Source organism: Ciconia boyciana, chromosome 26, assembly GCF_034638445.1.
Source record: "Ciconia boyciana chromosome 26, ASM3463844v1, whole genome shotgun sequence".
Taxonomy (NCBI): Eukaryota; Metazoa; Chordata; class Aves; order Ciconiiformes; family Ciconiidae; genus Ciconia; species Ciconia boyciana.
In genome coordinates, this window is record NC_132959.1 from 126,974 (window position 1) to 139,692 (window position 12,719).

General features: G+C 42.8%; 1 protein-coding gene across 2 annotated transcripts; it reads left to right on the top strand.

The window, feature by feature from the left end:
* The first annotated feature begins 123 nt into the window (after positions 1-123).
* On the top strand, positions 124-7,198 carry RIT1 (Ras like without CAAX 1). Of its 2 annotated transcripts, none has more exons than XM_072846513.1 (6): positions 124-245; positions 323-465; positions 1,019-1,075; positions 2,042-2,115; positions 2,605-2,796; positions 3,871-7,198. In XM_072846513.1, exons 2-6 carry the CDS (start codon positions 360-362, stop codon positions 4,099-4,101), a joined length of 660 nt encoding a protein of 219 aa, XP_072702614.1. In that variant the 5' UTR covers positions 124-245; positions 323-359; the 3' UTR covers positions 4,102-7,198. The 2 variants fall into 2 exon arrangements, with proteins under 2 accessions (XP_072702614.1, XP_072702615.1); XM_072846514.1 differs by having other exon boundaries at positions 171-244; positions 328-465.
* The last annotated feature ends 5,521 nt before the right edge of the window (positions 7,199-12,719 follow it).

Consider the following 12,719-nt stretch of genomic DNA (forward strand, 5'->3'; position numbering starts at 1 on the left):
CCCCGCCTTCGTGGGCTGTGAGCCCGCGGCCCGTGTCCCGGCGCCCCCCGGCGCGGAGGGGAGCGGCGGGCGGCGCTGGCCCCGCGCCTGCGCTAGCCCCGGCCTCGCCCCCGCCGCGCGGGCCGGCTGGGGGGGTGGGCGGGGCGCCGGGCGCTCGCTGGCGGTGGAGGATCCGCCGCCATTTTGGTGTCGCCGCCTCGGCTCGGAGCGGCGGCCGGTTGGATGCGGCGCGGAGGAGCCTGACGGTGAGGAGGAAGGGGGTGGCGGCGAGGCAGAGCCGGGCGAGGAGCTGCCGGTGCTCACGCTCTTTTCTCCTCTTCAGCGGCGGCGGCGGCGGCGGCTTCTTCGGCGCTGAGGAGATGGATTCTGGAGCCCGCCCGGGCGGCGGCGGCGGCGGCTGCGCTCCGGGGCAGTCCCGCGAGTACAAGCTAGTGATGCTGGGCGCCGGCGGCGTCGGCAAGAGCGGTGCGTACGGCTCCTCCGGCCGGGACCGCGGGGCCGGTCTGCCGTCGGAGGGGGAAGGGCGCGGGGCGGCCGGTGCGCGGCGGCCCTGAAGACCCTCTCTCCTGCCGCGGGCGGGGCCGCCGCTTTCCCCTCAGCTGCGCGGAGCCGCCCGGGGGACTCCGCAGGTAGCGCTGGCGGCCGGAGCGGCGGAGGGCTGTGCTCGGTGGCTGCGAGGGGACGTGTTTTTTGAACAAAACAGCCCGGTTTGGGGCGCGATTCCGCCCGCCCCCGGGGGTGTCCCGTGTGTCATCGTCTTCCGCGTTTCGGCTGTGTCCAGCTTTGTTTCTGAAACTCGTACCGGAGTGCTTTGTTGAGGACAGGGGCGTAGTTCGCAGTGTTTCTGAGTTATTTAACCTATTTCATTTACTACGTCTCCTTCGAGCCTTGCACCGAGTATGCTTTTACGTTGTAGCTGTTAGGGAAATAATGTGCTCGAGCACGTTGTGAACTGAATGCTGGAGCGGCAGATGTTTACCGAGACTTGTGCGATTGTGTCTCTGATTTTTGTTTCCAGCCATGACCATGCAGTTCATCAGTCACCGGTTTCCAGAGGATCATGATCCCACAATTGGTAAGGAAAACGTTTCTTTTCTCTTTGCTGTTCACTCCCTCTGTTAGCAGGTTAAGCTGTTGTGGGGTCCATTGCTTTAAAGTGCTCAATTTAAAGAAAGCTATAAATTTGGCTGTAAATTGAGGACTCAAGTGCTTTAGATTACTCATTTAAAGGTATTAAGAGTTCTGAGACTGCCGTGAGGACTGGGATACATATCCTGAGTTTTAGATCTCCAGTGGTTTTCCTGTCACATATATTCAGGCCATGTGCTATCTATATTTGTTTGTCTGTTGGCAGACAAGGATGAAAAACTGCTGATAAGTGATTATTAGTTGTCTATTCAAAAAATCTAGTCTCCATGCTGTAGATCAGCTCTCTGCTATTAATTCGTCAGGCCAAATTGTGCTCTGTGTTTTAGAAATTGGGAGGGATGAAAGTGCTTAACAACTTGAGATGCTGCATAACTTTTGCAGCATCTCTAAGAGAAACCTTAACCAACAGTTACACTGTCAAAGGAAGAGTGGGGAAAGCAGTTAGTTTCTTGTTGAAAGCAGACTGTTGCAGTGTGGGAGTGCTGACTTAGAGGGACAGGGCATTTATTGTCTGTCTTTGAAGAAAATGGCAGTTGGTGGTGGCTAGTTCTTCTCTTGAATCGCGGGTTTTTTCTGGCTTTGAGAAAAATGTAATGCTCTTACTCTGTGCTTTCCATCAAGGTGTTCAAAATTGAATTTATAGGATGTGGTCACATGTCTGTCAGAAATAGCATGTACAATAGCATGAATAGCAAACAGTTGGGAGGATACTAAATCACACCAGAACAATTAAAAATTTAATTTATTGTTAAACAAAGGTCAGGCTAATTTAGTATAGTGATATTACCAGATTAGGTTCTTCTAGTGTAACATTCTCTTTGTGAATTGATGACTAATGAGTATTGCAATTGTATTCCAATCTTGTTCTTTCCGATGTGCCGTGAATTCACAGAGGATGCTTATAAAATACGAATACGCATTGATGATGAACCTGCCAATCTGGATATCTTGGACACAGCAGGACAGGTATGTGAGTAATAATAAGTGAATTGGGAGGATATTAAGAAGTCTGTAATGGTCAGGTGTAGAGAAAGAAATCCTTTAAAGGGGTGCCTGTCTTTTCTTCCAAATTGTTTTTTGAGCTCTCTTATTTCTCCTAAGCATCATATCGCTTACAGGCTCTGTATCATACTATCTGTGTTTAGGTAGCTCAGACGGTACTCCGGTTTCATGCACTGCTTTCTCCGTTGCGCCTTGCTGTTCATGATCAACAAGCAATACGTATTGGCTGATAAATGACATACTGGTATGATTTCTGTAGCAAGAGAAACTTGGTATTAATCCCAAACATATGTAATATCTTGTCCTATATGTAATGGGACGAGAAGATAGATGACCAGCTTGTTTACAGAGTTCCTATGCAGCTGTTTTTGGAATGTATATTGTGTTTCCCATTCTGAGCGAATTAGAAAGTCATTGTATTTGTGCAATTGAAATGTAATTGTCTGTTTCTAGGCAGAGTTTACGGCCATGAGAGACCAGTACATGAGGGCTGGCGAGGGATTTATCATCTGTTACTCAATCACAGACCGGCGCAGTTTCCACGAAGTGCGTGAGTTCAAACAGTTAATCTATCGTGTTCGACGCACGGATGACACTCCCGTGGTCCTGGTGGGAAATAAATCTGACCTAACACAGCTACGGCAGGTAAATGGCACAAAGAGGCCCACAATGATAAGCTATTTCTGTTGTAAAATGCAGTAATACAAGAGGTTATACTCCCTTTCTTAATTTTTTTGCATGTTTACTATATAGTAAATTTAACATTAGAGAAGTACTTGTTCAACCCAGAATGTGTTGAATAACACTGCATATTGCAATCACAAAAGTGAAGTCTTCAAGTTGTTGCTTTGGGTTTCAGCTGCTCTTGGGCTTTTCCTTTTTTTTAATTCTTGAAAAGAGATACTGTTAATAGAGATTTAGCATTCCATAAACCACTTGCAGATACCAGTACAAATTGCAGATGCAAGTGTGCCAAGAATGAACACACAATAATGGAGAACTTGGGTAAGAATCAACAGAAAGGAAAATTACTTTCAGCTTAAGAAAACAGTAACTACCGTCTGTGGGAAAACAGTTTGAAGCAGAGCTTCACTCGAAGGAAGTGTACTTTGGAAAAACAAGTTCCAGAGGTGCTGTTTGTACACCTCAAATTAGATGAATTTTCACTGTGCGTTATAGCAGGAAAATTATGGTAGCTGTGGTAGAACACCCATGCTAAGAGGTGTAAAGTATAGGATGAGGAGTGGGTGTTGCTTTTCTGTGGCCTCAGCAAGACTGTGGGGTTTTGGGGGTTTGGGTTTGTTTTTTTTTTTTGAAATGTTTTGCTTGGTTCTGGGAAGTAGTTTGACAAACATAATAGATTTTGACCAGGAGAAGGAAATACCCTTAGCTTACCAAACTGACAAATGCTTGTGTTAGGGCTGAGGACTGCCCGTGTTAGGCAACTTATAGATTAAGCTCCAAGAAAATAATATTCTTTTGAAGGACTTTGTTGATTCATGAACGTCCAGAGAGTCTCTCACAGATGATTGCATTGCTAGAGAAGCGATAAGTGAAAGAGAAAGAAAAACAGGGCTGTAGAGAAAGATTTAGAGATCAGTGGAAATTAGCTGTTCTGGAAGTGGGTGCATGCAGTTACAGAGCAAGCAGAACAAGAAATGGTAAAGAAATAAACTTTCTGGGTTTGGCTTTCTTGACAAGTGTGAACTTTTTTTTCAGGTCTCCAAAGAAGAAGGCTCTGCTTTAGCACGAGAATTCAATTGCCCTTTTTTTGAAACTTCAGCTGCATACCGTTATTATATTGATGATGTATTTCATGCTCTTGTGCGAGAAATCCGCAGGAAAGAAAAAGAAGCAGTAATGGCAATGGAAAAAAAATCAAAACCTAAAAGCAGTGTGTGGAAAAGACTGAAGTCACCATTTAGAAGGAAGAAGGATTCAGTCACTTGAACAGCGAGAGTTCCTCTGCAAAATAAAACAAAACCTGTGAACAGCCATTTGTAACCAAAGCGGTTTAATGACAACATTTTGACGGCATGTTTTAAACCTGATGGGACTTTTATGAGGGAATGCATAACTTTTACCAATTGTTTTTGTTTAGAATGATACTCCCTTAATTTTGGATGTTTAACTTAAGACACAGTAACAGTTGTACTTTTGTTGGCATTTTTTTACTGGATCCAGCAAATGTTGCTTGTATGTCGTCGGTTACAAATGCTGATAGGTTTATGTCCCTGCACTTTTGAATGTTTGTCTTCGGTCACTGTGTACTGGAAGCTGAATTGTGTAAAATATTGCTGAAGTTCTACCCAACCTAACTTAATTAATTTTGTTCCTAGTTGTTTGCACAAGAAGATGTTGCTGCTCTCCGGACAGTAACCCACGTCACGAGAGGCAGCTTGTCGAGGTCATGCTGAAAAGTAGTTTACGAAGCGTATGTCATGACTAGCAGCCTTGGCTGTGTATAGATGTCATTGAACGGAGCTGTGCTAGAGTTCTTGTGTTCTCATTGAGTAGATTTTTTCCAGCAAAAGTAATGTGGAATACTTGTACAAGTTTATCTACATTATCAGTTAATCAGCAGTGTTGTAGGTGGGATTCTAAACAAGTCAGAAAAAGCAAATTATGGTTCCTATGGCCGCTATAACTTGGCAACAGTGCATGAATATGTAGCATTTTCCTACTGTATATAGCATTTACTATGTTGCCATAGCATGTGTAAGGTAATAATGCTGTAGAAACCACAGCTTTGCATTTTCTGACTTGCTTGTTAAAAATCATAGCTGTAATGGTGCGCTGGCTTATTTATTTACATTCAGTTTTGTGTTCTTGTCTTAAAAGAGCCAGTATCTTTGTGAAGTAGAAGTCTCTAACGTAGTCATTTCAAGTTATTCTATGATAACTACTTTGTACAGAAAATGACTGATACTGAGGTATCTGGGCCCAGAATTAATATCCCTAATACTGATAAGATTCTTCCAACGCAGTCTTAAAAGTAGACTTGCTGGTGCAGTGGAAGGAAGCAGTTAGCTGGGCACAGTGACAGTCCTGACAGATACTCACATCCCTGACCTTACGCCTGCAGGTGGTCCCGGCACTGCAGGTACAGGTTCTCTTATGCTCAGTAAAGAATGGTTTGGTTAAGAAAGTGCTTCTGAGGCAGACCGTCCCTATCGTAGAGATATTCTCTGCTTTCGAGCTGTTTTACATATACATTGGTGTTAGACTTTAAATCCAGCAGAGAGACGGATGTCTGGTGTTCCTCTTGAGTTTGTTTTTTAATAATAGAACGAATCATAGTTAGGTAACTCAGACATGGTTAAAACAAGTTTCTCAGAGAACAAAGTGCCTAGAATCTTTCAGTTTAAGAGTGAAAGAGCTTAGACTAAGTGTAGTATAGCTTCTGTTATTTTTCGATCATCTGTGTCAGTAACTATGTTCATCTTACTGATCAGAAACCAGATCTGTAATGTCACTCTTAGTGTGCTGCATGTGATAGTGCAGTCAAACTGAAAATTCACATGTAAAAGGATTAGTACAAGAAGCCGGGATAGTGAATACATAAACTTAAGCTTTTTTTCTTGCTAAACTCCATATTGCTTAAGATACGACTGGAAATTCTGTGCCTGTTGGTTTTAAGAGTATTTTCTTTGTGTAAGATTTTAAAAAACTTGTAACGAGAAATTTGGAAGGGCGGGGTGCATTTTTTTATTTTGTTTGTGGCTGAGCTAAACATTTAAATTGGTTTCTGTTTCTCAGTTCCTTCCAGTGCTCCAGTGTTACACTACGCTGGTAATAATCACACATAAGTTGTTTGAAAAAGAGGCTGAGAATAATTCAGACTGTTTAGTGTTTCAGACCTCTTTTACGTTAACTGTGTGAGCGTCTTTTCAGTAGTTACCAGTTTAGGACTGAAAGCCCTATTAATTATTCATTGTTGGATTAAATGCTGTCTGTAACTCGGATAAAAATCCTAGGAAAACCATCTAGCAGAAAACTTGAGGAGAAGGAGGGGGCAACAGCTAAGAAGTTGCTCTAGAAGCAGTCGCTGATTCTGTCATCGTAAAAATTATTTCAGCCCAGCCTTCTGGAGATGCTGAACAGGGGCCTGGTTGTGATTCCAAGTTTTCCCTGTGCTTTTCCTTGATGCAGTAAGTTAACGTAAAGTACAGGTTGGCTTCCTACATTCAAAGTTTTCAGATAACATGTAAACGTAACCTGTCAGCAGTACTGAAAGCTCTGTGGGACTGTTCACCTTCAAATAACTGATGTCTGTGCCTTATGTGATTCCTTCAATGCAATTTAAGTGTTTACTAATACCTTTTGTGAGCCTGTTGCTTATGGAATTATTACATCAGAACAGCAGCAAGCACTTTTTTTACACAGTGTTATTCAAAGAGTTTTATTTTTGTCATGTATAAATTTGTACACAGAATTATTGTTTTATTTGACACAATATATAATTTTTAATACAAACATTTGTATTTGATGGTTTAATCTGTGATGCCTAGCATGATGGGTAGAAGGCCGTTCAGACGGAGAGTGCTGAAGAAGGAAAGCTCATGGTGTGTTTGTAAATTATTTTGGAAAATGCATATCTTGCTCAGAAGAGAAGGAGTTGGTATGTTACAGTTAAGTGGGGCAAAGCTTAAAAATTCTGTGATGCGAGTCTGGTGCTAAATAATTTAAATACGATCTGGACATTTTGCAACTGTATTACTTTACCTTTGCGTGCTCTGCGTAAGGCGTGTTGACTTTCCCAGTTGTAGTTATGAGTGGGGCAATAGCAGCTGCGTGAGGTAAGTATCTTAAATGTTTGCCCAGACACTTGAGTATTGCGGCACCGGCCAAAGTAATCCCTCTGCATTTGCCTCTGCCTCAGTTTCTCTGTGCGTGGGTTGTTCGCATTTTATTATTTTGTACTAGAAGAAAGCAGCTGGGAGTAGACTCCTTTGGGGCTTTGGTATAGTTGCTGGTTTTTCTTTCCTTAAGGTTTTTATACTGTAGCTAAATTTGCAATATAACTCTCGCTTTATGACTAATGAAAGGCTACTGTCGTCACTTGTGTTGGGTTAGAGGATCGCATCGAGTGGTAGAGGGGCAGAATGTTTTAGCTTCTCCTGCACGCAGCATAGATGTCTCCTTGTACATTCGCTAGGCGTTCGGAGACACCTTCCCCGACTGCCATCTCTTGTCTTGTAAGGATCATCTCATTGTTTGCGGCAGTAACTCGGGTGTGCAGTTTTCTAGTCTGGAGAGACATGCTTAAATTGTAGTGGTTGTGGCAGTGAGGTCCCAGTTGGGTTTACGACTATATCTGTTTTGTTGTCTGAACAGATGAATCAGCAGATAAATCTTCCCGTGGTTGATAGCCCGATGCGTGTTACCTGCTTCTGCTTTTGTGAGAAGGCCTCTTGGACTATAATTTGGGACTAAATGCAAGATTCCTAGGTTAACTCTTACATATTTTTGTTCAACACAACGCCCAGTTGACAGCCATGAATCACAGAAGTGGCGTGCAGAAGTTGTGGTTCTTTGTTGTTCTCCTTCACTTCACAGAAAGAATATCTTTGTCCATCACCACCTAGCTGATGATTAGGAGTGAGTTTAAAGCACACTTCAGAAATGTCTTCTTATCCAAGAAATGTTGAAAAACTAGAAATTAATGAAAACTTGGTAGACCTGCAAGATGTTTTTAGCAACATCAAATGACTTCAGGATATTTTCTAAGTCATAGTAAGTAATATAATCGTGATAGCTTTGGTGGTGTAACTTTCTTCCTGTGTGCATTTTCATCCTGTGTGTAGTTTCATCCAGTCGCTTAATAGTATAGCTCCTTTCTAAGCCTACTAGGAACTATTGCAGGTCTGTCTAGCTTTTAATACCTCGAAAGCCATGACACATCACGGCTTGCTCCATTTTGCAGGCTACTTAAGGATATATTGAATGACTTTGACTCTATCATGTGTTCTCTTGGAGCTTCCCTGTAACTCGTCTGTTGTGAACAGTGTCCCCTTGCTCCTGCTCCCTTTGGGTTTCATCCTTTTGCAGAGTTGACGACATTCCTTCTTATTCCAAGATAGCTTTGCTTAAGAGTCGCAGGGAAGATCCAAAGTACCCAAATACAGCTCACCAGCTATTTCACCACCGACCTACTAAATCTTTCAATACATCCCGAGTAAAGACCTGAGACACAACTACCTTTTTCTAATGCGATGCTGTCATTCACCATGCTGTTGCTCATGTTATTTAGTGTGGATTGAGCCAGTTTAGCCACAGTCAGCGTGTTAGAGTGTATTCAGCGCTAGGTAGGTAGCAGTTCCTCAATAATTTTGCTACACCTCTGTTCTGTTCTCCATAAATACAGGAAACATACTTGAGACCAAAAGGCTACTCGTGCATCTTTTTTGCCTACATGGCTTTCAAATGTAGACCAAAACATTATTTTGTAGACATTCATTCTAAAAATTCGTAAGTATGTAGGTACTGTGGTAAGATCTAGAGACAAATTAGGGGAAAACCTCTAATTATCTTGTTAGAAGCAGATGAGTTTTTAGGCTTCTCCCGAGAAATTTAGAAGCTGTTTCGGCTGTTCCAGTGGTGACCCCTTTGTTAAAGGGCATGAACAAATCTGGAATGAAAACATGCCTACCACTGCATTCTTACAATTCTTTCTCCAACAGAATTGTCAGGTGCCATTTATCTGTCATCTAAATTGTTACAGCAGTGGTTTTCTTACATAAAAGTCTCATAATGGAGACTTTAAATAAAAACTACCTTATGGATCAAAGAAGTCAGTACCATTGCATGCTGGTTGCCTGGGTGTCTGAGAGTTCACATAGGTGTTAAATGTATGGGAAGAGAAAGCTTTCCAGTATTTCATCTCCCTGAGGCCAGGCTCAAAGGTGTTTAAAGCTGTAATTACCAAGATCTGCTCACAAACAGCGTGTCCATCACCAGGAACCAAGAAATCTCGGGTAAGAAGGGTCCAACACTGTCGTAGTCGGCGTGTGTGTGTGTGTAGTTGAGCAAATATTGCTGTTTACTGGCCACTTCGGGTGTACCAAGAAAATCTTTCATATATTCTGTGGTGCCGACACTGATTTACTTGTGTGATTTTATTACAGGAATGCAAAACTATAACGCCTCCTTGCTGTTAGTAAAGGTCAGCTTTGTGCTGAGCTAAGTTGTTTGCAAAAGTGCAAAACGTAAAATTTAAGATACATGGAGATTAATTCCACGTAACTGAGAACTTAAACTGCCAAAGTTCCTGCCGAATTAAAGCAGCAACACTTGTGTCACAAGACTGGAGGAGTAAAACAAGAAACAAGATGATTAAGTCAAGTATCTGGGTCACGGGCAGCTTGCTGAGGTGCTGTCTCTTTTACACCTGTATAAATCTGGTTGCAAGTAAACTTGGGAGACCAAAGATGAATGCTCCTGAGCTGTCCATGGGTCTCCAGCGCAAGCCAGCTGTCTTCTGGTTTGCGCTTTGCCACAGCAAGTGAGCGAAACTGGACCGTTTCACTTGGCATAGGCCGAGGTCATTCCTCCCAGTGAGCCTGGGCGTTAAATCGACAAGACGGTGCACAAAAAACATCCGACTTGAATTTGCGCTCTAACAGCTAACCCACTGGAGGACCTGCAGTGGGGGAGCTAATCCCTGACCGGGATGGAAGGGTTGATTCTGACAAATGCTTTCTTTACTAATAATCAGCTTTAAATCCTGCATGTCATTTGAATGCTATACGAAGAAATAAACCCTAGAAATATGGAAAAACATTACCAAAACTCAGTAATGAGAAACATTACCTTAGGACGACTAGGAAAGGATGAAAAGGAAAAAATATAAAGCTTATTACATGGCCTAGAGATAAGCATATGCATAAACATGGTCTCACTAATATGCATGAACCAGTAAAACCAATATTGCCATGAGATCTCAAGGAACACTTGGATGAATTTGCTTTAAGCTTGTTTGCTTTTTGGTTTTGTGTTTTTGTGGGGGGTTTTTTCCCTTCTGTATGACAAATAGAGTGCAGCACTTCGAAGACAGGATAAGAAAAGGTGGAATAGTTCTCCTCTAGAGTCATCGTGTGACCACGATGTTGGGAGTTATTTGGAAATACAGATATTCTCTGCAGAGAATACCAGTAATAACAATTAAAAAAAAAATTCCATAGATTGGTGATGGCCAAGACACTGATCCAGTCTGACAGCATGCAATGGGATTAGATGACACTATACAGGCTTACTACTGGATTTGTCTGTCTGGGCTCTTGTGTAAGGGCGTCTTTCCTGTTCAGTCCTTTTATACTTTTTCCCTACCATTCCCAAACTTTTTTTTTTTTCACCAGACCTGTTACTGCTCTATTACTGTAAGAAAAAAATTGACTTGAGAGCATCAGCTCAGGCTTTGTGCTGTAATGTGTGGTAACACATGGATTTTTCTCCTGTCTATGCTCCTTGTGTTCCTTTCAGACACCTAAAGGTATGACATACATATTGCTTTTAATTATAAGATTTCAGTACATGGATCTCAGTGTTGTAATTCATTCTTTTAACAGTGTAATACTGTGAGACACTTGGTATTTGCTAAATTTTGCTTTGCTGAACTCCTGTTTGTCTCGTTACATTCATTAGCAGGAAGGAATCAGACAAGCTTTTACGTTTTGGCTCTCTGGATGTAACCTGAAGTCTGACTTTTTATGTATGTGTATTAACATCCTGTTCAGGACGAACAAGCAAGATGGGCAGCTCCCTCTGATAAGTTGCATTGCTTGTTTAAATTTTTAAAAAGTCAAGGTTATGTAAACTGAATGTTCCCCAAGTGATTTTGCTTGTGGTTTTTGTTCTTTTCTGGGTGCAGATGGGTCCAGCCCTTCCCCTGCCCCAGCTGAAATTAATGTGTCCTGAGTAGGTTGTGACTTAGAACAGACCCCACCCTTCTTGGAGCAAACGTGCTAAGTGTTCCTGTGCCTCCCTACAGGATCCCTTCTGGAGTGTGGCGAGCAGTAACATGCTCCTCCTGCTCTCATTTATTTTGGGTATGCTTCTAGTCTTTTTTTTTTTTTTTCCCCAACAGCTGTCTGCTTTGGTGATAAGGGGATGTCCGTAAGTAGCTATTGAGTCCTTTGAGATGACTAATTTCAGGACCAGATGAATTAACATACTGATGTATGGGATGCAACAGGTTCTGTGTTGATGTAGTCTAAAAATTGTCTATACAGGCCCTTCCATGTTGGGAAGAAGGGTAGAGCTGTTGTGCAATATAGTAGAGGTAAAGGGGTGGCCGTTCGGGTTTTTGGGAGGTTTTTGTTTTGTTTTGTTTTTCTTGGCATTGCCTTTTCTGCTGCTTCCTTATGTTCTACTTATTTCTTGGTATGTTTTTCCTTTCCTATTCTGTTTCCCATTTGGCCCAATAGAGAAAGTATCTCCCCAAGAATCATGTATTTTCTGTAGCACAGAAGTGAAACCAGGAGTTCAGACACAGCACTTGCAGACATCCAGGCAGGTGCTATGTTCCAGACCTGCGGTGTGCCGGCATGGTGGCTTTCGGGTGCTGTAGGAGGAGGACTAGCTTGGCTTTAAATAGTTATTGGAGAAGACTTTTCAAGTTTCGACAATAACGGTGTTAATGCTGGGGCCCTGTGATCTCCGAGGTGGTGGAATGGCTCGTCGAATGCTCAAGATCCAGTTGTTGGATTTTAATGAGGGTGAAACCAGGGTGCTCTGAAGCCCTTCAGAGGGACCCGTCTGATGGCAGCTTCTTCCCTCTTAGCGCAATCCTGTGGATTTGGGGCTTGGAAAGGGGACAGAGCTATTCCTGACTCTGCCTGCTGAAGGAAATACCGAAAAAACCCTGACCCAGGGTCTGCCGTCAAAAGTGAATTGCATTGCCGTGGCAACACGACTTGTTCCTACGGGGAATTAGGTGAGGCAGAAGCTGTCAGAGGAGGAAAGACCCAGCTGTGCCGAAAGCAATGCAGAATCCTGCTGATTTAAATGGCACCAGCACCCGGACCCAAGGAAGGTGGGAAGAGAGTCAGAGCTAAGCTTCCATGCTCTCCACAAAACCACTTCTCTTTTCATGGTTTGTCAAACCCATTCTGTTTGCTTTTTTTCTTTTTGTTATGCAAATTCTTTTGTTTCTGTTTCGGCTGAATGGTGTAAGAACCTGAAATGGGACGTTTTATTAAAGGCATGCAGTATTAGAGGCAGAAGCCAAGCAGAGAAGGATGAAGAGAGATTTTCTTTCACGCCTTGCACAACGAGTAGAAAATAATCAGTGACTATGCGCTTTGGCTGAGCAGTTGTAGCTAACTGCTCTAATAACTGCAGTTATTACCATGATAAATAAACGAAAGTGGTTAAACACTGCGATCGATCACAGTGCAGAGACCAATGTAATTAATGGTAAGCACAGGTGTTAAATAAACCACTGTGTCCCGAGTCATTGGACACTGAATTCAAATGCATGTCCAAGTCCTGTGGATCGCTGCCTGCATCATCTCGGTGGCTTCTGGTATTTTTGCGTGTTCAGCACCTTGTCTGACTGCCGCTGTTGA

Bases quoted from the DNA above. Each gene is read 5' to 3' on its own strand.
- RIT1 (XM_072846513.1), top strand. From the start codon at position 360: ATGGATTCTGGAGCCCGCCCGGGCGGCGGCGGCGGCGGCTGCGCTCCG. The intron at 466-1,018 runs GTGCGTACGGCT...TTTTGTTTCCAG, and splicing joins CGGCGGCGTCGGCAAGAGCG to CCATGACCATGCAGTTCATC. The intron at 2,797-3,870 runs GTAAATGGCACA...CTTTTTTTTCAG, and splicing joins ACCTAACACAGCTACGGCAG to GTCTCCAAAGAAGAAGGCTC.